This window comes from Phoxinus phoxinus (assembly GCF_949152265.1).
Source record: "Phoxinus phoxinus genome assembly, chromosome: 24".
Lineage (NCBI taxonomy): Eukaryota > Metazoa > Chordata > Actinopteri > Cypriniformes > Leuciscidae > Phoxinus > Phoxinus phoxinus.
In genome coordinates, this window is record NC_136899.1 from 1,768,610 (window position 1) to 1,794,109 (window position 25,500).

Genomic DNA, 25,500 nt, shown 5'->3' on the forward strand with positions numbered 1-25,500 from the left:
GCTATTTTCTTTTAATACATATTTTCTTTTAGTTCAGCTTTCTTTAACTAACAAAATATTTAATTTTTAATGAATTAAAAAAACTTTATTTATTATATATTTGATGATATGAGGTTTTCTTATTGGTGGCAAAGACATGAGATTTGATTTGTTGTGTCAACATATGCATGTTTGGCTTATGCAGCATTTGTTGCTTTGAGAGAGAGAGAGAGTGTGTGTGTGTGTGTGTGTGAGAGAGAGAGGCAGACAGGCGTGAGTCACGCGTGTGTTAGCGTGTCTCGCTGCGCTCGGCCCGGAGGTCACAGCGGCTGAGGGTCAGAGGTCACGTGTTGTTTGTAATCTGTGTTAGATGGAGAAACTCACACTGACGGGTGGAGAGATGTTTCTCCTTCATTGCTCAGGAGTCTTCATGTAGATCTCACATTTTACTCCTAAAACTCCTTTTGGAGGAATAAAAGTGATTATTAGGTTTCATGTGATAAAATTACAGAGCTATAAAGTTCAGATCGTTTGGAAATTATATCGAAATCTCTGACTTTTGATTACGAACGGTTTATTCTCATTGTTGTCATTTGAGATGAGGTTTCATTTGAGTCACTTTTAAACTCAATTTCATAGTAGAATTAGTGTTGTTGCAGTTATTGTATATTCATATTTTTATTTAACGTTTATTTTCACTTTTCATTGAGCATGTAATTTAATTTTAATTAATACATTTAATTTACTGAATCAAATTGAATTGTCATTTTTACATGTAATATATAATTGTGTTATGTTGTTTTTTGTAATATTTCTATTTAACTTTTTTATTTCATTTGTAGTATTAGTAATTTTAGTACTTTAGCTTATCTTAAGTTTCAACATATTCTTTTAATATTTATTTGATTTTATTTCAGCTTTATTTCAATTAACAAAAAAACATATTTTTTAATAGTTTTAGTTTATAACAAGTAAATAAAGATCCATATAAATGTAATATTTAATTTTGCTCCCACTTTATATTAAGGGGCTTTAAGTACTATGTAAAACACAAAAGTGTTTTACAATAAAACATGAACACAATAAGTACATAGTACTTAAAGCCACTTAATATAAAGTGGGACCTTAATTTTAATTGTTACATGCTTTTGTCATTTTAAGTATTTTTAAAGAATATTTCTATTTAGCTTTAATTTATTTATGTTTCAACTTCAGTAATTTTAGTACTTTTGTTTAATTTTAATTAATTGATTTTTCTTATATTCTATTATATTGTATAAAATATAGTTTAATAAACATAAAACATATACATTTGTCATGCCTTCCACGCTTTTTCTGCGTATTTTAGTTATATAATCACTTAATGACTCATATATTATATTATATTATATTATATTATGTTGTTATATTATATTATGTTGTTATATTATATTATATTATATTGTTTTATTGTATTATATATTATTATATTATGTTTTTATATTATATTTTTATATTACATTACATTACATTATATTATATTATATTATATTATATACATTTTCTTCTATATTGTCTACTGTTGTCCTGAGGCGTTTGATTGTTAGTTTCAGAAGTGTCAGCTGTCTCAACAGAGACGATGATGATGTCATTTCCTGTGTCAGCTGTCTCAACAGACACGATGATGATGATGATGATGTCATTTCCTGACGTCCGATTGCATCTTGTCGTCAGTGTGTGTGTGTGTGTCCGTCACTCAGTTCATGACCAAACATTCCTGGCTCCACGTTCATACTCGAAAAACTGCTGTTGTTTCAACCCAACTTTGGGTCAAATATGGACAAACCCAGCCGTTGGGTTACATTTTTTAATTACATTTTCTTTCATTCATTCATTGAGCACCAATAAACACAACATCAGTTGAACAATAGTGCTGTACAAATAAGAGACAAATTTGACCCAAAACTGTTAAACCAGCCGGCATGTGGGCCAAATCAGGACTGCTGTTGTTTCAACCCAACTTTGGGTCAAATATGGACAAACCCAGCCGTTGGGTTACATTTTCATTCATTCATTCATTCATTCATTCATTAATTCGTTCATTCATTAATTAATTCATTCATTCATTCATTGATTCGTTCGTTCTTTCATTCATTCATTCATTCGTTCTTTCATTCATTCATTCGTTCGTTCGTTCTTTCATTCATTCATTCATTCATTCGTTCTTTCATTCATTCATTCGTTCTTTCATTCATTCATTCATTCATTCGTTCTTTCATTCATTCATTCATTCATTCATTCGTTCTTTCATTCATTCATTCATTCGTTCTTTCATTCATTCATTCGTTCTTTCATTCATTCATTCATTCATTCATTCATTCATTCATTTATTCATTCGTTCATTCATTCATTCATTCATTCATTCATTCATTTATTCATTCGTTCTTTCATTCTTTCATTCATTCATTCATTCATTCATTCGTTCATTCTTTCATTCATTCATTCATTCATTCATTCATTTATTCATTCGTTCTTTCATTCATTCATTCATTCATTCATTCATTCATTGAGCACCAATAAACACAACATCAGTTGAACAATAGTGCTGTACAAATAAGAGAAAATAATGAAAGGAAACAAACAAAAAATAAAAGAAACAATACAAAATCAGCAAATGTAATATGCAAAGTTCAAAAAGTTCAAAAAAAAAAATCATTAGATTAAATTCATAAACAGAATTTGCCGTTTTCTCAGAGAAGGGGAGATTTGGGTTTGTCCACATCTGACCCAAACCTGCGCTGCACCAGCCGGCGTGTTCGGGAGTGTGTGAGTGTGTGAGTCTCGGGGATCTGAGCGCTGAGTTAATTGCTTCATGGAGATGTGAATGTGTTTGAAAGGTGAAGCTCAGTCACAGTGAAGCGTGTGCATCTGGAGAGATGTCAGTGATGTTTCATGGGCTTCAGGGCACATGAGGATGATGCGTCTGTATGAATCTGTTATGCTCACCAACATCTCCTCATCAGCGATATGAATATGACTCACTGTAGACCGGAGACCAAAACAAATACACAATCTCCTGGAGGGTGAATCTCGTCGGAAGATCCGGTTTTACCCCAAAATCAAAAGTCAGTCACTGAAATAAAAATATATAAAGGCAACATTTCTATTTTTATCTCTATATTTATATTTTTATCAATTTATTTATTTAAATGAGCAAAGCAATTTTGCAATAATCAACTATTAAGCACTTTATCCCCAATTTTATTATTAAAATTCATTTTTTTTGTATATTATTTTAATTAAAGTATTTATATTACTACATTTATCGTGATGTGTTTAAATTATGCTGATTTTTATAAACATACTATATATTTATATATTTTTTATTATACTACATTACAATAAAGAGTATATAAAAAAAACATTAAAATGTCTAGGTTCAACACACACACACACACACACACACAAAAAGCGCTTTAATTGATGTTCATTACATAATACATAATTTTTGCCTTGTGACTTGATAATTAATATAATAATATATATAAAAAATGGTTTTGGTCGTGTGAAATGCGTGTGTGTTCATGAGATTCACTCTCAGAGAGGATGAAGATATCACTCCAGATCTCTGTTTATTGTTTAGATGAAAGCGTTCATTACGGGACGCGAGGCAGAACCAGAGACGATGTTGTGGTCTGTTCATCTTCACAGTGTGTGTGTGTGTGTGTGTGTGTGTGTGTGTGTGTGTGTGTGTGTGTGTGTGTGTGTGTGTGTGTTTGTGTGTGTGTGTGTGTGTGACTCCTCCTGCCGCCGGGTCACGTATCATAGTCACATCCACACTCGCAGATACAAGATACAAGAAACAGAGCAACTTTCATATATGTGACCCTGGACCACAGAACCAGTCACATGGGTAAATTTAAAATTGAGAAGCTGAGTAAATAATCTCTCCATTGATGTGTGGTTTGTTAGGATAGGACAATATGTGGTCGAGACACAACTATTGAAAATCTGGAATCTGAGGAGAAAAAAAATCTAAACATTGAGAAAATCTCCTTTAGAGTTGTGCATTTATGTTCACGATTGTGCTGCATTCACTCACAAAAATACATGTTTTATATATTTACGGTAGGAGATTTACTAAATATCTTCATGGAACATGATCTTAATATCCTCATGATTTTTGACATAAAAGAAAAATGGATAATTTTGACCCATATAATGTATAGTTGCTATTGCCACAGATATACCCGTGCGGCTCCAGACTGGGTTTGTGATCCATTTTCAATGTACACACACACACACACACACACACACACACACACACACACACACACACACACACGCGCACACACACGCACACACACACACACACACGTGTATATATATATATATATACACTATACAGTATATATATATATACACACGCACACATTATATATTTACAAACTTTTATGTTAGATGCGATTAATCGATTTGACAGCACTAATTTACACATTTGTTTATACATTCACATGTATAGATTTATATATGTACAGGTGCATATAAATATAATAATTCTTGTAGCTCAAACAGTTCGATTGGGTTCGACTTCCAGAAAGTGAATAGCATTGAAATGCTCTGGATAGAAGTGTCTTCCACATGCATAAACGTAAACAAAGTACATTGTGTCAAAACTCAAAGCAACTGGCTTGTTCTCATGTTGTTGTCAGGTGTTCACGGGAATCTTCACCGCTGAGATGGTTCTGAAGATCATCGCGCTGGACCCGTACTTCTACTTTCAGCAGGGCTGGAACATCTTCGACAGCCTCATCGTGAGTCTGAGTCTCATGGAGTTGGGTCTGTCCAACGTGGAGGGTCTTTCCGTCCTGCGCTCGTTCAGACTGGTAAAGACACGCTTTTATCGAGAGCTGGACGATTCATCGTTAAAAGATCGCGATCTCCATTTAAACACCCACTCGATCTCGTTCCTAAATGACAACGACAACAAATAACAATGAAATCTTTTCAATCACAGTTTCGTTATTTCTGTGTAACAAATATTCATATTATCATAGAAGAACTGGGATAAAAGTTTATAGTTTACATACAAACATTGATGTTTACAAAATTAAGCAAATCACCGTTAGAAAGTAACTTAAAGGAACACTCCACTTTTTTTGGAAATAGGCTCATTCTCCATCTCCCCGAGAGTTAAACAGTTTTACCGTTTTCGAATCCATTCAGCCGATCTCCGGGTCTGGCGGTAGCACTGTTAGCATAGCTTAGCATAGATCATTGAATCTGATTAGACCGTTAGCATCTCTCTCAAAAAAATGACCAAAGAGTTTCGATATTTTTTCTGTTTAAAACTTGACTCTTCTGTAGTTACATCGTGTACTAAGACCGACAGAAAATGAAAAGAAAAAATAGAAATAGAAAAAATATTTTTTTTTGAGAGAGATGCTAACGGTCTAATCAGATTCAATTATCTATGCTAAGCTAATCTAACGTGCTACCGCCAGACCCGGAGATCGGATGAATGGATTCGAAAACGGTAAAACTGTTTAACTCTCGGGGAGATGGAGAATGAGCCTATTTCCCAAAAAAGAGTGTTCCTTTAACGTTTCAAATAACGATTGTATTGATTACATTGTTACACCAGTAGGTGGCGACAAGTGACTGTTAAAAAAAGTATTTGGCATTGAATCATTCAATCAAAAGGTTTGTAAAAAAAATGCTGATTCATCCAGTAATGAAACTTATAAGTGATTTGTTGAATCATTCATTCAACCCATTTTTAAAAAAAATATTGAAATAATTATTAATTCAGATTCATTAAACATTTTAAATAGACTGCAATAATAAAAAAATCTCAGAACCTCTAGTAAATGACGTTATTTTGTTTAGCTGTCTGTTCAGAATCGCGATCTCAGTTTGAAGTCGTGATTCTCAGTTTATCCAGAATTGTGCAGCTCTACTTCTGACGGACTGACTAGTTTCTGTCGCATTCGTTAGTTCTGCTTTCAAAACGACTCTTCACCTTCTCCTCCAGCTGAGGGTCTTCAAGCTGGCGAAGTCGTGGCCGACTCTGAACACGCTGATCAAGATCATCGGGAACTCTGTCGGCGCTCTGGGGAACCTGACGCTGGTTCTGGCCATCATCGTCTTCATCTTCGCCGTGGTCGGCATGCAACTGTTCGGGAAGAACTACGAGTCGTGTGTGTGCAAGATCTCCAAGGACTGTACGCTGCCCCGCTGGCACATGAAGGACTTCTTCCACTCGTTCCTCATCGTGTTTCGGGTCTTGTGTGGAGAGTGGATTGAGACCATGTGGGATTGTATGGAAGTGGCCGGTCAGCCTCTCTGCATTCTGGTCTTCATGCTGGTCATGGTTATCGGGAACCTCGTGGTAAGTTGTTTCTTTAGCTGTCACTTATACACTGTAAGAAAAAATTATGTGGACGTCGAAGATCTCAAAAATTAAAGCGATAGTTCACCCAAAAATTAAAATTAGCCCATGATTTACTCACCCTGAAGTCATTCTAGGTGTATATGACATCCTTCTCTCAGACGAATACAATCGGAGGTATATTAAAAAATGTCCTGGCTCTTCCAAGCTTTATAATGGGAATCAATGGGTATATTTTTTTGGAAGTCCATCAAAGCGCATCTATTCATGATAAAAGTGCTCCACACTGCTCTGGTGGGTTAATAAAGGCCTTCTGAAGCGAAGCGATGCGTTAGTGTAAGAAAAAATATTCATATTTAAAACTTTATCGACTTAAATAACTGGCCTCAGGGTGAGTAAATCATGGGCTCATTTTTGGGTGAACTACCCTTTAAGTGTATTACAGCATAGCAGTAACAAAGTACAGACAGTCAAAAAGAATGTAGAATAAAAGTTTTTTCCATCATCTGGGTAGTTAAAAGTGCACTTTTTCTTTACGTTTTTATAAGCTATCGACTCCAAAAAACAAGTGTTTAAGGACTTAAAAGTGGACACAGGCTGGAGCGAATGGGTAAATTGTGGGATCCGGACACTCAGTATGCACTAGAAACACAGTTACGTGTGCAGTGAGTTAAACATTTGGTCACTGGTGAGTCAAATATCCAAATGTCAGTTTTATATATTATATTTCTGTAAGATAAGCGATCCTGTGTTGCCGATGACATTCTCCTCCAGCGGCCATACGTTAGTTCTCAGAGTAATGAGACACGTTGCGCTCTGTCTCAACTGCCTATCCACTTTTAAGTCCTTAAACACTCGTTTTTTGCGGTCGACAGCTTATAAAAACGTATTTCTGGGTTTTTTAGCTTGTTTGCTGTACACCTCGTCACACAGCAGCTTTTAGGCATTTTCTGTCTTTAGTTAGAAGCAAGAAATGACAAGGAGGAGGAGCCTCTCACAATGCAGAGTCAATGGAGACGGTTGGATTGCCCCCCCCCACCCCCGCCCCCCCCGGTGTGGGCGTGGCCTAAATACACTCTGTCTCTATTAGTGGGGTAATTTATGAGATACAACATCGGATCCATTAGCACCTGCACAAGCCATTCGGCTGATATCTCTAAATAAGCTCTAACTTTTAGCTCAAGGTCTTGATGCAAAGGAACCTAGGTTGAAATGACTCCGAACCATCCCTTTAAAGTGCACTTTTTCTTTTTGTGAACGCATTTTCAGTGTCAACGAACTTTTTGCAATATTTATACTTCACAATGGCATAGAAACGTGCACAAGTATGCGATTTGGGACCAACTTTTGTTTAGGTAATTGCGTGTTAATATTGTCTGCTGTCTCTCAACGCTCGTGTCAGACGTGCTTCATAAAGCACCGCCGTTATAACCTGTGTTATTATTGCTGAGGGTCATATTTCCTCCGCCTCTGATTAACTCAGACTCATGAACTCTGTTTGAAACTCGTCCACGCTGATTAAAATGATGTGAGAAATACAAATTGATAAAGTCATTAAAATAATTTCTTTTGATTTGGGGACATACCTACATAATTAATGAATCTTTTATTTGAAAGACCTGTGAGGTATTTATTATTTAGTGGGCGTTTTTTTAATCAAAGTCTTCATGTGCAATAATTGCCCCGTGAGCGTCTGGGGTGAATTGTTTTGCTCAGTGGCTCATGGGTAATTGATCTCAATAACACACCAGTTCCTGCAAAGCCCCAAATGTGAGATGTGTGTGTGTTTACGTTTATATATATCTCACAGATCCTCTGAAACGGGTCATGACATGAGAAATCTAATTTGCCTTGATCTTTTGACATTTAAGAGGTCTTTCTACTATTTAACATCCTGTAAGTTTCATAGCTTAACATGTCTTTATTATAAACGGCTCATTTTGATATCGCGGGATCTGTGACGTCACACTGGTAAACACATTTGCATATGCCCGCCTCCAGAGCAATACATCGACCAATAGTTATACATCATCGCCCCGCCCACTGGCGTTCAGTCGCTTAAAGGCTGATATGTACGTACACTGGCTGTGATTATAATCACTGACTACGTTTACAAACAGCCAATAACCCGTTCAAAACCGGAATATTAGCAATAACCCGGTCGCGCACGGCCATGTAAACACCGGCAAAAACCTGGATATGCTCATATTCCGGTTTTTAAAAACACGAATATGATCCCTGGGTTACTCCTTTTCTAACCCGAATATTTGGTCATGTAAACACGTATCGGCATATCCCCATCAAAAGGAACATTGATTTGTGTTCTGCGCACGTTCTATTCGCAAGGAATGTTAGTCTTTTGAGTAGAGGAACGGCGCATACAAAAGCCCGCATGGAGTATACCGTTAAACAAGAAGTTGAGGTAAACACGGTGAGACGCAACGCAGCACAGTAGTGTCAGTGCTGCTGGCGGGTCAGTACCAGCACCACAGCGCAAACAAAGCCGATCGCCCGAACTATTCATTATCCGCGCTGCTGCTGCTGCTGCTGTTGTCGTCTTCGGATACAGGAAGAAGAATCGGAAATGACGCATATTGCGTCTTAAGGTTGCCCGTACGTCCAGACGCTAACCGTGCGTCGCCGTTTACATCGGGATATTGCCGATTGATTACAAATTCCATGTATACAGGAGTAACTCTCTCTGCTCACGCATGTACACGGGTTATCCCGAATGTTTCAGAAACCCGAATAGTGACCTTAACCCGACCTTAACCCGAATATTGACAGCTTGTAAACGTAGTCACTGATGCGGTCAACACTGGTACAGTACACAGATGTGCGTTTGTGTGAAAGAACTTGTGATCAAAATACAGTAAAAACAGTGAAATATTATTCTAATGTAAATCAGCAGTTTTCTATGTGAATATATAGTAAATTTAAAGTGTAATTTATTCCTGTGATCAAAGCTGAATTTTCAGTCTTCAGTGTCACATGATCCTTCAGAAATCACTATAATATGATGATTTGATGCTCGAAGAACATCTATGATTATTATCAATGTTGACATTTTTGTGGAAACCGTGATACAATTTTTATTTTCAGGATTCAATTATATATTGAAAGTTCAAAAGTACAGCATTCATTTGAAATCGAAATCTTTTGTAACGGTCACTTTTGATCAATTTAATGCGTCCTTGCTGAATCAGAGTACTCTTTTTTATAATGTTTAAATCCATTCTGCAGGTTTTCACCCACAGAAAATAAGCCATATATCAACCCTGAGATCAGTGGCAAACACAAACCCTGCGAGAGGTTCTCCATCTCGAGTCTAGACGGTGTGCATTACTGTAAAATAAGTGTGCAGATTGCATCTGGGCCTGTTCATAAGATATTGATATTGCATAACCGAGGGTTATGGAAGCAAATGCGGAGAGTTTCACCGGAGCGATTAACACATGCAAATGTGAACTGGGGGACTTGAGGCTGTCAGTACCAGGGCTTTTCCCTGCTCGCCGCTGTTATGAGGAGAGATACACTCACCAGCATTTCATAAACACTGCAGATGTGCGGCGGCGCTCGGATACTGAGGCCTGATCTCTCCCGCATGACTTCATCTGAAGGTCAAATACTTGCACCTTTGTTACACCATCGATATTTTTAGATCATCCCGACTAGTCACTCGGAGACTGTGGAAGTATGTGCAGGCGTGATGCATAATGTGTTTTATATTAGCACACAATGCATTTGAATTGCAAACAATCCAGTGGTTTATTTGATTATGCTGAGCCCTGGTGTGAGTGCTGGGTTTAATATGCAGTGTGTATTTTTGGTTTTGCGAATCCAAATGTGGTGGAGACCTTCCTAGGCTGTATTTTAAGGCATCATAGGCACTTTGACGGAGGATGACAATGTAATGCTGCCTTATTTTGGATAAATTATGTTTCTGTCCCTCGTGCCAGGCATTATTTACTTTACAGAAATGTCCTGTTGCTTCTACATGTGTCACTTCTTCTCGAGTCTCTCCATCATTGTCTGACTCCGGTTTGAACATAAAAGGCTTTTAAATTTTCAGTGTGTGTGTGTGTGTGAGGTAAAAGGACACGAGGTCTTGAAGCTCCGCCCCCTGTGCCGGGAGCAGCAGCTCATTTGCATTTAAAGGGACAGACACAAAACGGTGTGTTTTTACTCATCCTCAAATAGTGACTTTAACATGATATATAAAAATATCTGTGGGGTATTTTGAGCTGAAACTTCACACACACACTCTGGGGACATCAGAGACTTATTTTACATCTTGTGAAAGGGGCATTATACCCCCCCCCCCCCCCCCCCCCCCCTTTAAGAAAGTGTGTGTGTGGTCTTGTTTAGAAAATAGCTGACTGTAATAATCTTAAACATATGCTGATTTATTTGAGCAAATTGTATTTTATTATTACTAGTATACATGGTAGTTTTTATTGTAATAAATTATAATTTAATAATAATTTAAAATCATTTAAAATTAGAGCTTGTAGTGCTATGAATTGATTCATGCTGATTTGAATGCATCCGGACAAGATGATTTTCATATTTCATATTCATGTGATATGATTTTTTTAATGAGAATTTTGGGAGAAATGTTCATGTACATACTGTCAAAATAAATTAAAAAAAGGCTTAACATTTTTATTAAAAATCTATATTATTAATAAATAATACTAAGAATAAATATTACTTTTGTTAAAAAAATCTCCAACATGTGAAGATTTATTTTAGCAAAAAGTTCACTTTATTTTATCGATGATGGTGATTAATTTTTTTATTTTATCAGATTATTTTAAACACAGTAATAATTTTAATACAGTAATAAGAATTTGGGGGAAATTTTCATGTCAAAATACTTTTTAAAAAGGCTTGTTTTTCTTTTGCAAAAAAATGAATATTTATTCAAATTATAATTAGTTATTTTTTATGTAGATTATAGCATGAAATATGACCCGCACATTTCTTGGTGATGTTCACAGACAGCGGCTGTTTTTATTAAAATGATCTGGTTTGATAGTGAGCCGGTTGTGTTTGCGTGCGGAGCTGTGGGAATGTGGGAACGCCATTAGAGACGCTCATAAATCTTCATTTGTAGTTGACTGAACAGCCAAAAGGTCAAATACCCCTAAACTGCACCTGTAGTGTGTTAAATGCTTATTCAAGCACTCGTTTGTTCTCTTCCGCGTTCACAGAGCAGAATTATTCATATTTACATCATTAAAGGTGATCTCCAGCGTTTGATGTGAGTAACAGGAGTCAGGATTCGGGAAACACAGCAGCATTACACAAGACACCGGCTGAAGTGCTGAAGTCTGGGGTTTGCAGGCCGTTGCAGTGAGCAGTGTGTGTGTGTGTGTGTGTGTGTGTGTGTGTGTGTGTGTGTGTGTGTGTGTGTGTGTGTGTGTGTGAGAGAGAGAGATAGTGTATGTGTGTGTTAGTGAGAGAGAGAGTGTGTGAGAGAGTGTGTGAGAGTGAGAGTGTATGAGTGTGTGCGTGTGTGTGTGTGTGTGTATGTGTGTGAGAGTGAGTGTGTGAGTGAGTGTGTGTGAGTGTGTGTGTGTGTGTGTGTGTGTGTGTGTGTGTGTGTGTGTGAGAGAGAGAGAGAGTGAAGGAGTGTGAGTGAGTGTGTGTGAGAGTGTATGAGTGTGCGTGAGTGTGAGAGTGTGTGTGAGAGAGTGTGTGAGAGAGTGTGAGAGTGTGTGTGTGTGAGAGAGTGTATGAGTGTGTTTGTGTGTGTGTGAGTGAGTGAGTGTGTGTGTTTTAGCTGATTGTAATAATCTCCAACATATGCAATTTTTACTTTGATTTATTTAATTTAAATATCTTATTAATTTTTGTTTTTATTTTATTTGTTATTATTTTATTCATTTTTAATGTGATTCGTTTTATTTTATTCATTTATTTTCTCTTATTTCTTTTCTTTTAATTTATTTTCTTTTTTTATTCTAACAAGTTAAAATTCACTGGATTCTTGCCAGCATGGAGTTTATATATATATTACTTTATTTTATATTATAGTAATTGTTATTGTAATAAGTTAAAATTCACTGGATGCCCGCGGGGCTGAAATTGCCGGTCTGGTGTTTGTAGGTCATTGTGTTGAAGTGAGCAGTGAAACACAGGCGATCTATAACACACACACACACACACACACACACACACACACACACACACACACACACACACACACACACACACACACACACACACGTCAAGTTTACAGGAAGGCTCTGATGTTGGGTTGGTTTGTAGAGGCTCCCAGGTAAACAGATCAGGGTGACCTATTCTTAGTGTGTGTGTGTGTGTGTGTGTGTGTGTGTGTGTGTGTGGACTCAGTCATCACTCCAGATGGATATGGACACACTGGTATCGATGCACCTGTGTGGATAATCAGAATTATTCAAAGCGCGGCCGAGTAACTGGAGAGGTGAAACTGATGCTATCAGATCTGGAGCTGCGCGGCTGCGATGACAAATCCATAACTCGGGTCCAGAACCCCCTCGTGCAGACTCGAGCACCGGTGTCCAGTGCACTACAGATAGATATTCAGATCGAGGATGCGTCACATTCATCAGAAGTTATCACAGTAAAGGCATTTTTATAATGTTACAAATAAATGCTGTTCTTTTGAACTTTTTAGTCATCAAAGAATCCTGAAAAAGGCGTGTGTGTGCGAGAGTCTGTGTGTGTGTGTGTGTGTGTGTGTGTGTGCGAGAGTGTGTGTATGTGAGGGACGGTGTGAGTGTGTGTGTGTGTGCGAGAGTGTGTGTATGCGAGTGTGTGTGTGTGAGAGTCTGTGTATGTGAGTGTGTGTGTGTGTGAGAGAGTGTGAGTGTGTGAGTGTGTTTGTGTGTGTGTGTGCGCGAGAGAGTGTGTGTGTATATGTGTGTGTGTGTGTGTGTGTGTGTGTGTGCGTGCGTGCGTGTGAGAGTCTGTGTATGTGAGTGTGTGTGTGTGTGTGTGTGTGTGTGTGTGTGTGTGCGGAAGTCTGTGTATGTGAGTGTGTGAGTGTTGTCAATGAGTGTGTGTGTGTGTGCGAGAGAGTCTGTGTATGTGTGTGTGTGTGTGTGTGTGTGTGCGAGAATCTGTGTATGTAAGTGTGTGTGTGTGTGTGTGTGTGAGAGTCTGTGTATGTGAGTGTGTGTGTGTGTGTGTGTGTGCGAGAGAGTCTGTGTATGTGAGTGTGTGTGTGTGAGAGTCTGTGTATGTGAGTGTGTGTGTGTGTGTGTGTGAGAGAGTGTGAGTGTGTTTGTGTGTGTGTGTGTGTGTGTGTGTGTGCGTGCGTGCGTGCGTGTGAGAGTCTGTGTATGTGAGTGTGTGTGTGTGTGTGCGGAAGTCTGTGTATGTGAGTGTGTGAGTGTTGTCAGTGAGTGTGTGTGTGTGTGTGTGTGTGTGTGCGTGTGTATGTGTGCGTGCAAGAGTCTGTGTATGTAAGTGTGTGTGTGTGTGCGCGAGAGTCTGTGTATGTGAGTGTGTGTGTGTGAGAGTCTGTGTATGTGAGTGTGTGTGTGTGTGTGCGAGAGTGTGTGTATGTGACTGTGTTTGTGTGTGTGTGTGTGTGTGCGCGAGAGAGTGTGTGTGTGAGAGTCTGTGTATGTGTGTGCGGGAGTCTGTGTATGTTAGTGTGTGAGTGTTGTCAGTGTGTGTGTGTGTGCGGGAGTCTGTGTATGTGAGTGTGTGAGTGTTGTCAGTGTGTGTGTGTGTGTGTGACACTTGGAAATGTCACATAATTACCATAGATGGAAGAGTAACATTTAATTCGCTTAGATCTGAATATCTATTAATATCAGATTAATATCAATCATATCTAATAATATGTGTAAGCCTGTGGTATACGCTGGATCAGTGCGGAAGTGAAATGCAGAGACAGAGAGAACACCGTCACAGTAAAATACCTCTATGCTTATCAAAGGCAAACACCACATTAGCTTTTTAGCTTTTTTCCTCTTGTGTAGAGAGAACTTGGGTAAAAATGAATCTTTGCTTCTGATAGCTAACGATACATCAGGCGAAAGCACAGCTGATTCTCTCACTCAACAAGTGTCAGAGGTCAGAGGTCATGCTGTGACCCCTACTGAACATCTGTTCCTGTAGACCGGGTCTAATCCACTCCACTGGAGGACTGGGAACGCAATCCTCCGGGAATGAGCCGAGTGTTTGGTCTACTCTAGTGCATCCGCTGGCAGATTATTTACACTGAACAATGTTTGAGAAGATGACCAGAAAAGAGCTTTCGTATCATGTGAATTTATTGCTATACTATATTTTCTTAATAGGCAACAAGTATTCATAAGTATCATGAATGCAGACGCTTATATATCTCAGCAAGCTTGATGTCACGTGTACATTATCATTCAGAAGTCTGGGCTCAGGAAGATTTATTAATGCTTCTGAAAGAGTCTCTTCTGCTCACAAGGCTGTGTTTTTATATAAAAAACAGGAATTTTTTTAATATATAGTTTTACCTCAGATATGCCCTATTCTATTATAAGTATTATTTCTATTTTTGTCATTTTGTATGCATATGCATGAACATATATATCCAAAGATTGTAAGATAATATTTGGCTCTTATGAGATACCAGTACCACTGTTGTGTTATTGTAAAAAAAAAGAATAATTAATGATTATTATCACTGTCGAATTTTTTATATATATATATATAAATATATATTTTTACAATTTAAAATAGCAGTTTTCTATGTGAATATACAGTAAAGTGTAATTTATTCCTGTGATCAAAGCTGAATTTTCAGCATCATTACTCCAGTCTTCAGTGTCACATGATCCTCCAGAAATCAGTATAATATGAGGATTTATGATCAAGAAACATTTATGATTATTATCAATGTTAAAAAAACTTTTATATTTTTGTGGAAAATAATAAATATTATTCTTAAGGATTCTTTGATGAATAGAAAGTTCAATGAACAGCATTAATTGAAACATTTCTAACATTATAAATGTCAGTGTAAGGCTGTTTTTTTATATCAAGAACACAGGATTTAAAAAATATATATTTTTACAATTTAAAATAGCTTGTTTTATTATGTTAATATATAGTAAAATGTAATTTATTTCTGTGAATTTTCAGCATCATTACTCCAGTCTTCAGTGTCACATGATCCTTCAGAAATCACTATAATATGATTGGATGTTCAAGAAACATTTATGATTATTATTGTTAAAAAACGTTCACATTTTTGTGGAAACTGATAAATTTTATTCTTTGATGAATAGAAAGTTCAATGAACAGCATTAATTGAAACATTTGTAACATTATAAATGTCAGTTTTGATCAATTTAATGCATCCTTGCAGAACGAAAGTATGTCTTTCAAAAGCCTTTGCAATGGTTGAATGATGTATTTTGAAGTGTATCGATGCACAATTCATGACACGATGCAAGTGTGTTCTTGCTCTTTTCTTTTAGCTAGTCGTGTGTGTGTGTGTGTGTGCGTGTGTGTGTGTTCCTCATGCCATCCTGTGACTGATGGACACGTCTGCACACCTGTTGTTTCGTCAGAGGTGGCGTATGAGTCTGCCAGTCCTCTGTCTGGGGTAATGCTGTATTCTTAAAGGTGAACTATGCAGGATTTTTACCTTAACTGAACAGCTTTAAGAAATTCCCGAACCTGCATAGCCCTGCTTTAGTCTGTGCATCGGGTCAGCGTTCACTCGAGTTTACCTGCAGAACCAGCTCACGGATGGAAACACACACACACACACACACACACACACACACACACACACACACACACACACACACACACACACACACACACACACACACACACACACACACAGGTGAGACTGGAAAAATTATAATATGGTGCAAAAGTTCATTTATGTCAGTAATTCAACTTAAAAGGTGAAACTAATATATTATATAGACTCATTACATGCAAAGTGAGATATTTCAAGTCTTTATTTGTTATCATTTTGATGATTATGGCTTACAGCTTATGAAAACCCCAAATTCAAAATTTTTGGACATTTTTAATGTCAAAATTAGAATATTGTGTAAAGGTTTTCATATCTGTAAGCCATAATCATCAAAATGATAACAAATAAAGACTTGAACTATCTCACTTTGCATGTAATGAGTCTATATAATATATTAGTTTCACCTTTTAAGTTGAATTACTGAAATGTATAATCTTTTGCACCATATTATAATTTTCGAGTCTCACCTGTGTGTGTGTGTGTGTGTGTGTGTGTGTGTGTGTGTGTGTGTGTGTGTGTGTGTGTGTGTGTGTGTGTGTGTGTGTGTGTGTGTGTGTGTGTGTGTGTGTGTGCAGGTGTAGCGGTGAGGAGCTCCAGCTAATGATCCTCGGTTACACTCGGTCTCCTTCCCTGTTACTGAAGCGTAACGCAGGTGTGTGTGGACTGTGGGAATCTGGACACACAGCTTACAGCTCATAGGAGACACACATGGGATGTGCCCTATGGCCAAACTCATACATCACCGTCCGTGACATCATCGTATCATCATAAAGTTATTTTTGCTGGAACATCAATTTAAAATGGATTTATGTTTTAATAATCACGTTAATGACTGTGACGATCCAGTGAAAGAAATGCATTTGAGATTAAATCAGGTCGATCTTAATTGATGAATTCACTAATCTCAATTGATTATTTATGTATTTTTATTTGGAACGTTGCTAAGGTGTTCTGGATGGTTGCTAAGGGGTTTGAGTGTTCTCTAGGTGGTTGCTAAGGGGTTTGAGTGTTCTCCACTTGGTTGCTAAGGTGTTCTGGTGGTTACTGAGGTGTACTGGGTGGTCTGGATGTTGATAAGCTGTTCTGGGTGGTTGCTAAGGGGTTTGAGTGTTCTCTAGGTGGTTGCTAAGGGGTTTGAGTGTTCTCTAGGTGGTTGCTAAGGTGTTCTGGTGGTTACTGAGGTGTACTGGGTGGTCTGGATGTTGATAAGCTGTTCTGTGTGGTTTACAGGATGATGCTAAGGAGTTCTGGGTGATTGTTAAAGGGTTGTTAAGGTGTTCTGGATGGTTGCTAAGGGGTTTGAGTGTTCTCTAGGTGGTTGTTAAGGTGTTTTAGTGGTTACTAGGGAGTTTCTGGGGGGGTTCTGTATGGTTGCTAAGGGGTCTGAGTGGTTTCTAAGTGGTTACTAAAGTTTCTGGGTGGTTTCTATGATGTTGCTCAGATGTTCTTGGTGGTTTTTAGGGTTTGCTAAGGTGTTCTGGGTGGTTGCTAGGGAATTTCTGAGGGGTTCTGTATGGTTGCTAAGGGGTCTGAGTGGTTACTACATTTTCTGGGTGGTTTCTATGATGTTGCTTAGATGTTCTGGGTGGTTTCTAGGGGCTTGCTAAAGTGTTCTGGGTGGTTTCTAGGGGGTTGCTAAGGTGTACTGGGAGGTTTCTATGAGGTCACTAAGGCATTCTGGGTGGTTGTTAGGAGGAGGCAAATGTCTTCTGAGTGGTTTCTAAGACATAGCTTGTTTTTGATGGTTTGCCAAGGTGTTCTAGGTACTTTCTAGGTGGTTGCTAAGGTGTACCTGTTTATGGTCCAGCATGTGAAAATGGTGCGTCTGGTCACTACGTGTACGTTTACATGACAACAATGTACTAAAAAGAGTTTTTCGCGTACAGACGACAACATTGTGAACATGATCCCCGTTCACGCGTATCTGCAAAACGGCTAAAAACGCCAGGCCAGTAGGTGGCGATGTTTTGTAGTTTTACATGGAGACGATTACAGTATCGTTCTCAAAAACTTGCACTTTGAAACTTTGCAAAGAAACAACACGCCACTCTTCAACAACCACATAATTTGAGGATTTATCTCTGGAACACACATACACACACTCAACTTTAATACTTAGTGCTAGAGGTTACTGAGCAATCATAGTAGCGATGTTTGCTTAGCAACCCCCAGAAAATGTCATTTAGCGGCCTGATTGTGCTGTGCTGGTATTTTATCAGAACACATTGCTATAAATGGGCTCCTCCTGGGTTGAAACTCAATGGCATCATTAGCTTTCATGGGCTCTTAATGTTTTCTGGAGTGCATTATTTCATTAGCAAGGCCTTGAGTGGCCCTCAAGAGTTTTATTGCTCCGACTGCCATGGAGCTCCAGATAAACAGGATGAGCATCAATCATGTGACTCCGCCCCGGAATATAATGTGCTCAAATACACAGCGTCCCGCGGACCGCTGCACTTCAGGGTTCAGAGATGCACCGCTGTGACTCAATGCTAATGAATGTAAATAGTAATCAGTGCTCTTAATTGAAGGGGAAGGTCTTCATAAACCCAACAATAGAAGAGAGGGGAAAAAAATGATGAAAGGAGAGAGACGTGTTATCTTATAGGGATGTGCCCGAAGCCGAATACGCTATTCGAAAAAGACTTTTGTTTAATCTGTAAACAAAAGTTGAATTCTGGATTAATTAAGAATCACGATTTTTTTTGTTTCAAACCGAGATTCTCCCACGATTCTGAGCGGACAACTAAATAAAAGAACATGTAATTCACAACAGGTTCTGAATAATGTTAATTACTGCAGTCTATTTAAAAATGTCTATTTAAGTTGAATTAATTATTTTTTTAAATCAGTTTGAGAGAATGGTTCAGTGACTCACTCTTAAAGACTTGTTTCTTTACTGGATGAATCAGTGTTTTTGAATGAATCTCTTGAATGAATGATTCAATGTCTCATTTATAACGACTTCACTTGTTTTATTACTGGATGAATCAGTGTTTCTGAACGAATCTCTTGAATTAATGATTCAATGACTCACTCATAAAGACTTCATTCGTTTCATTACTGGATGAATCAGCGTTTTTTAATGAATCTCTTGAATGAATGATTCAATGACTCATTTATAACAACTTCACTTGTTTCATTACTGGATGAATAATTTTTTCTGAACGAATCTCTTGAATGAATGATTCAATGACGCATTTATAACGACTTCACTTGTTTCATTACAGGATGAATCAGTGTTTTTGAATGAATCTCTTTAATGAATGATTCAATGACTCATTTATAATGACTTCACCTGTTTCATTACTGGATGAATCAGTGTTTCTGAACGAATCTCTTGATTGAATGATTCAATGACTCACTCATAAAGACTTCATTCGTTTCATTACTGGATGAATCAGCGTTTTTGAATGAATCTCTTGAATGAATGATTCAATGACTAATTTATAATGACTTCACTTGTTTCATTACTGGATGAATCAGTGTTTTTGAATGAATCTCTTAAATGAATGATTCAATGACTCACTCATAAAGACTTCACTTGTTTCATTACTGGATGAATCAGCGTTTTTGAATGAATCTTGAATTAATGATTTAATGACTCACTCATAAAGACTTCACTTGTTCCATTACTGGATGAATCAGCGTTTCTGAATGAATCTCTTGAATGAATGATTCAATGTCTCATTTATAATGACTTCATTTGTTTCATTACTGGATGAATCAGCGTTTCTGAATGAATCTCTTGAATGATTCAATGACTCACTCATAAAGACTTCACTTGTTCCATTACTGGATGAATCAGCTTTTATGAACGAATCTCTTGAATGAATGATTCAATGACTCACTCATAAAGACTTCACTTGTTTCATTACTGGATGAATCAGCGTTTCTGAATGAATCTCTTGAATGAATGATTCAATGACAAATACCTTTTTAACAGTCACTTAACTTGTGGCCACGATGTAATCGATACAATCGTTATTTGAAGCACCATGTTACTTTCAAAAGGAGAATAAACGATGAACTATCCCTTTAAGAGAGACAGGCGAATCGTTGTCATTTAGGAATAAGATTGCGTTTGTTTTTTAATCGAGATCACGATTAATTAATAAATAAATAAATTAATTAATTAATTAAATTAACGATTAATCGTGCAGCTCTACTTCAAAACTAATACCTAGTTCTACTGAATAACAGAAAAAATAGTAACTCCTTTTATTTACCGGATAACAGGTGAGCCAGGTTATAGTACGATATTATATATAAACCTCTGGAATTATTGTGCAATATAATGAGTGTGTGAAGTGAACGAGTAGTTGAGATTGGGAAAGATCTCCGAGCTGGGACTCGAACCCGGGTCTTTGTGAAGACTATTGAAGCACTGCCTACGAGGCTATTGGCTCTGACAATTAAGAAATATTTAAATAAATGTTTTTTAATGAGTTATACAAGACATTTGTGTTAAATGCTAATTATGAAGGAAACTGAAGAATTGTCTGTCAATGTATTCGTTCTGTCCATCATCCCTTAACTTCATTCAAAACACAGAGAATCATTATCTATGTCCTCAGGTCAAACAATTCAACGTACAGTATTAAGGCATAAAAGCTTAAAAGCTTCTTCAGTCTGAACTCTAATAGTAGCAGATTCTTCCAGAAACACTTGAGTCACAATTCCATGAATTCAAATAACCTGTTTATTTCAGAATAATTGCAGGATGAGTCAGCGCAGGTAATGGGGAATGTGTGTGTGTGTGTGTGTGTGTGTGTGTGTGTGTGTGGGAGAGGGAGATCTGGATTGCTCTTGGTTAGACTCCGCCCCTGCTGCTCTTGTTAGACTCCGCCCCATGCTGCTCTTAGTTAGGCTCCGCCCCCTGCTGATCTTGGTTAGGCTCCGCCCCCTGCTGCTCTTAGTTAGGCTCCGCCCCCTGCTGATCTTGGTCATGCTCCGCCCCATGCTGCTCTTGGTTAGGCTCCGCCCCCTGCTGCTATTAGTTAGGCTCCGCCCCCTGCTGATCTTGGTTATGCTCCACCCCATGCTGCTCTTAGTTAGGCTCCGCCCCCTGCTGATCTTGGTTATGCTCCACCCCATGCTGCTCTTAGTTAGGCTCCGCCCCCTGCTGCTCTTAGTTAGACTCCGCCCCCTGCTGATCTATCTATCTATCTATCTATCTATCTATCTATCTATCTATCAGCTTAACATATCTATCTATCTATCTATCTATCATCTTACCATATCTATCTATCTGTCTATCTATCTATCTATCTATCTATCTATCTATCTATCTATCTATCTATCTATCTATCTATCTATCTATCTATCTATCTATCTATCTATCTATCTATCATCTTACCATATCTATCTATCTATCTGTCTATCTATCTTATGGTGTCACGGTACTTTTTTGTCAGCATCAGATTAAAAGTCACATCAAATAACTGGCCCAATCAGATAAATGGTCTGGGCTCAGGTGGAACTGACTGTCACATTTCCAGCGTGAAACGGGATCAAATGCATCATGCTTGTTTTTTTAACCCTTCTGAACCGAAACTGAAGCCCCTGTTGTTGTGATGCTGCAGGGTTTCAAGGCCAGTTGATAAAGCGTCTCATCTCACATATTGAAATGCCACGTTGGTGGCCGAGCTGTGATTTATTCCTCATTGGGTCCTTGGCTTTCCTGCAGAGAGGGCGACCCTCATTGTGTTATGAGAATATGAGCATACAGCAGTTTATTGTGCCTCAGATGAGGTGTGCTGGTACTTTACTCGCCGGAAGATAAAACACTGGGAAAATCCCACAGACACACATTGAATATCACAGGGACTCTTTTCATTAGAGACAAGAATAAACCACCAAGCAAAAGCACTTACTTACTCAAATTTAAACTCAAATAAACTGAAAATTAAAGCCAATACAAGATATGAATAAGAACTAGGCTATATAAATAATGCTAAAATAACATTAGAACTGCAGTATGACCTGTACCATCACTGAAATGACACACGGTAACCTCCTAAAATCTCTGAATCTCTCTGGATCAGACTCTCATGCTGTTTCTGTCACAATAGATTCTGTGACCCAAATTGAATTACATAATTCTCTTCAAATGTTGACATTTAACAAATGCTTTAGTATTTGATTCTGATATTTAGGGGAGTTTGTGCTCTGACTGTTGCTTGCTTCAGTTCAAGCCAGTTATTAGTTAGTTTGTTTGTTTACACACATCACTATTATTAGCTCATACCTGGAGGGAAAAAGAGAGAAAAATGTCTCCAAAATGAATATATTTATAGTCAAACCAAAAATTATTCAGACACTATATAATTTTTGATATTTTTTTACTAGTGGGTGCAGGACACTATAGTCCATTTATGTACGTGAAGACAGCAAGGTGTCTGAATACATTTTGGTGTGACTGTATGTTTTGTTTTATTAAAGAATATTTACCTTTATTGTTTCTATTAGGCCTACTGCTTTTCCAAAATGAGTATGACCTAATAAGACATAACCTAGAAGAGACTTAAGGCCCTATTGTAACGCTCTGGAACGCAAGTATCAAACGCGAAACGCAAGTAACTCTGTGGGCGGATCCCGGCGCTGTTGCTATTATACCGGCGGGATAAACGACTCTTGCGCCCGACGCAAATCTAACATGTGTTGGTCTGAAGTCGCTTCATTATTCATAGGTGTGGTTTGGGCGTAACGTAAAATAAACCAATCAGAGCGTCCTCTCACATTCCCTTTAAGAGCCGGCGCGCTTGTTCCACGGCGGATTGCTATTATAATGGCGGGTTTGCCGGCGCACATGACGGTAACGGTGATTTCAGTCTTCAGGATTTAGTTTCCTGGTTCTTGACGGATAACACACTTTGTCAGATGTCCTCATATACCGATGTGTCTCGCCACTATTGATCACACAGGTTTGATCCGTCATTACTATAATTAGTAAGCGTTAATGCCCGACGAGGCGTGAACCGCCCGACAACGCGGCCTCCGCCGAAGTCCATTAATGCCTGACAATGGACACCTCGTCGGGCATGAACTCGCTTATACCATGTTCACTTGCCAAATAACACATTTTTAAAACATTAGTTTATATTTTAATTAGTTTTACAATCGAAATCTAAGGGTTATAGAACTCCTTTACTAGGTGTCCTACATCACTTCTTAATGGACAACCTGCAGCCAATCAGAATCGAGTATTCAACCAGACCATGGTATAACTAATGGTAACTAATAAACCTTTGGGTAAATGTGTAATCTAGATTTATGCCTATTTTTCACATCTTCATGGACACCACAATGATTTCCCTCCTGTTGTAATATTCTTGTAATTATGTATGATTTGCAAAAATATGAACTGCTGCATCTGTGTAGATGAGAGAAGCAAAGTGTGTGTGTTGTGCACACGCTACATTACGGCCAAGCATACGCACTTAAAATAGCATCTGAATAACACACTGTCTTTAGACTCGGTTTCTCCTGGTCAGAGGTGGAGTTGTTTTCTGAAACTGCAGAATATCACCAGGGAACGTTTGCGCCGGCGTTGGCGTCATTTGCGCTGGGTGCAAGATAGGGCCCTACAACTTAACTGTTTAGTTACTAAATATATTTTGATAAATGTATTGAATGCAGTGAATAATCTCACACTAAATAACAGGGTTTGTTTGCTTCAGTGTCTCTGACATCACTGTACTCCACACTCTTCCCTGTTCCCATGATGCCCGGTATCTGACCACACGAGCTGCAGTATCGAGCTGCGCTGTGGGACTCACTGGAGGTTTGATTTTACAGTAGTTAAAATAACACATTGATCTTTGGCTCTGCGCTTTCACTGGGCTTATGGGTAATCTGGCCTGCTTTCACTGAACGCAAACGTCCTGATCAATGAAACCGTGTCCTGACATTACAAAACAACAGCGCTCCTTAAAAATACAGCCTGAGCCTCAGAACATGATGCATCTCTTCAGATGTGACCCACAAACACAGATCTGATTCCCAGAGAGCTCTCAAATATATATACAGTTTATACTTTGTCTCAAAAAATGCATTGAGAAACGTTTGGGTTCATATCGAAATATTTGTTCTCAAATAAGTTTAAAATGTGTTAAAAACTTAGGAAACATTTCCGTTCATATGGAGATATTTGGATTTCATAAAGGTTTCATATGTGTTTTTAAGTGTAAAATTTGTCTCAAATTTGCTGAGAAATATTTCAGTTCACAATATTTTCATAGAAATCTCAAATATGTTTTTCTTGTCATTTTAAAACATGTCAAACTTATTTTTGAAATATTGCAGTGCATATTGAGATATTTGGTTTTCAAATATGTTTTATTAAGTTTAACATTCGTCATGAGTTTATTGAGAAATACTTGAGTTCATTTAGAGATATTTGGTTTTCATTGAGCTCTCAAATATATTTTATTCAAGTTTCAACTTTACCTCGAAAATGTATTGAGAAATATTTAACTTTCTATTGAGATATTTGTTTTTTATAGAAATCTAAAATATGTTTTAAGTTTCAAATTTGTCTTAAGATTCTTCAATTCATATTGAGATATCTGACTTTGGATTGCAGACTTCTCAAATATATTTTAAGTTTAAACTTTGTGTCAAAACATTTCCCCCTAGAGAGAAATAAAAGCAGACATATTGAGATCTCTTTAAAAGCCCGTTGCGGATCTGAGACACACGTGAGGTTACAGGATCACACATCTCCATTTTCCCTCCGAGAGAAACACTTTTCCTTCAGGATGTTCTGTTCCTGACGTGTGTTTGACTGGGTCTTATGTAAGCAGCTGATGCAATGCTGTGTGTGTGATGATGGTCCGTGTCCTGAGACATTAAACGCTGGAGCCGTCCCTGCGCTGCTGTATCGAGCGACCCGCCGGGCCTTTAGCTGTCGCTAGCGGCTCGAAATAGCTGTCGGTATAACATCAGTGTTTTTACACACACACATCCGTGTCTTTCGCAGTCAATGGCCATCTTAGACTAGCTTTGAACACATGAGAAATAACCTGTCCAGATTGTTCTGATATTCTGTCCACTTAAAGCACAAAGTGATGTGTTTAGGCGTAACTGAATGTTCAGTTTGTGAATGAAACTCCCGTGACCTCTGGACATCAGCGCCAAACGTAATTATTGAAAAGTCAGCAAGAGGTTTACGAATAATTCAGCGCTTACAGTGTTATCAAGTGAACGTAACACCGTCTTGGAAACTGTGATCCACAGAGGAACTGTAACCGGAGCACCGGGTCTCCTATTAGCAGGACAAGTGTGTGTGTGTGTGTGTGTGTGTGTGTGTGTGTGTGTGTGTGTGTGTGTGTGTGTGTGTGTGTGTGTGTGTGTGTGTGTGTGTGTGTGTGTGACGTCTTCCCTTCCACAGAACCAGACA

General features: G+C 38.0%; 1 protein-coding gene across 1 annotated transcript in view; it reads left to right on the forward strand.

The window, feature by feature from the left end:
• The window catches only part of scn5lab (sodium channel, voltage gated, type V-like, alpha b), a 164,169-nt gene that overhangs the window by 87,563 nt on the left and 51,106 nt on the right, over positions 1–25,500 (forward strand). The window contains exons 15-16 of the mRNA XM_079602016.1: positions 4,671–4,844; positions 5,993–6,349. Of these exons, the coding sequence (XP_079458142.1) occupies positions 4,671–4,844; positions 5,993–6,349 (531 nt within the window). The remainder of the gene's footprint in view (positions 1–4,670; positions 4,845–5,992; positions 6,350–25,500) is intronic.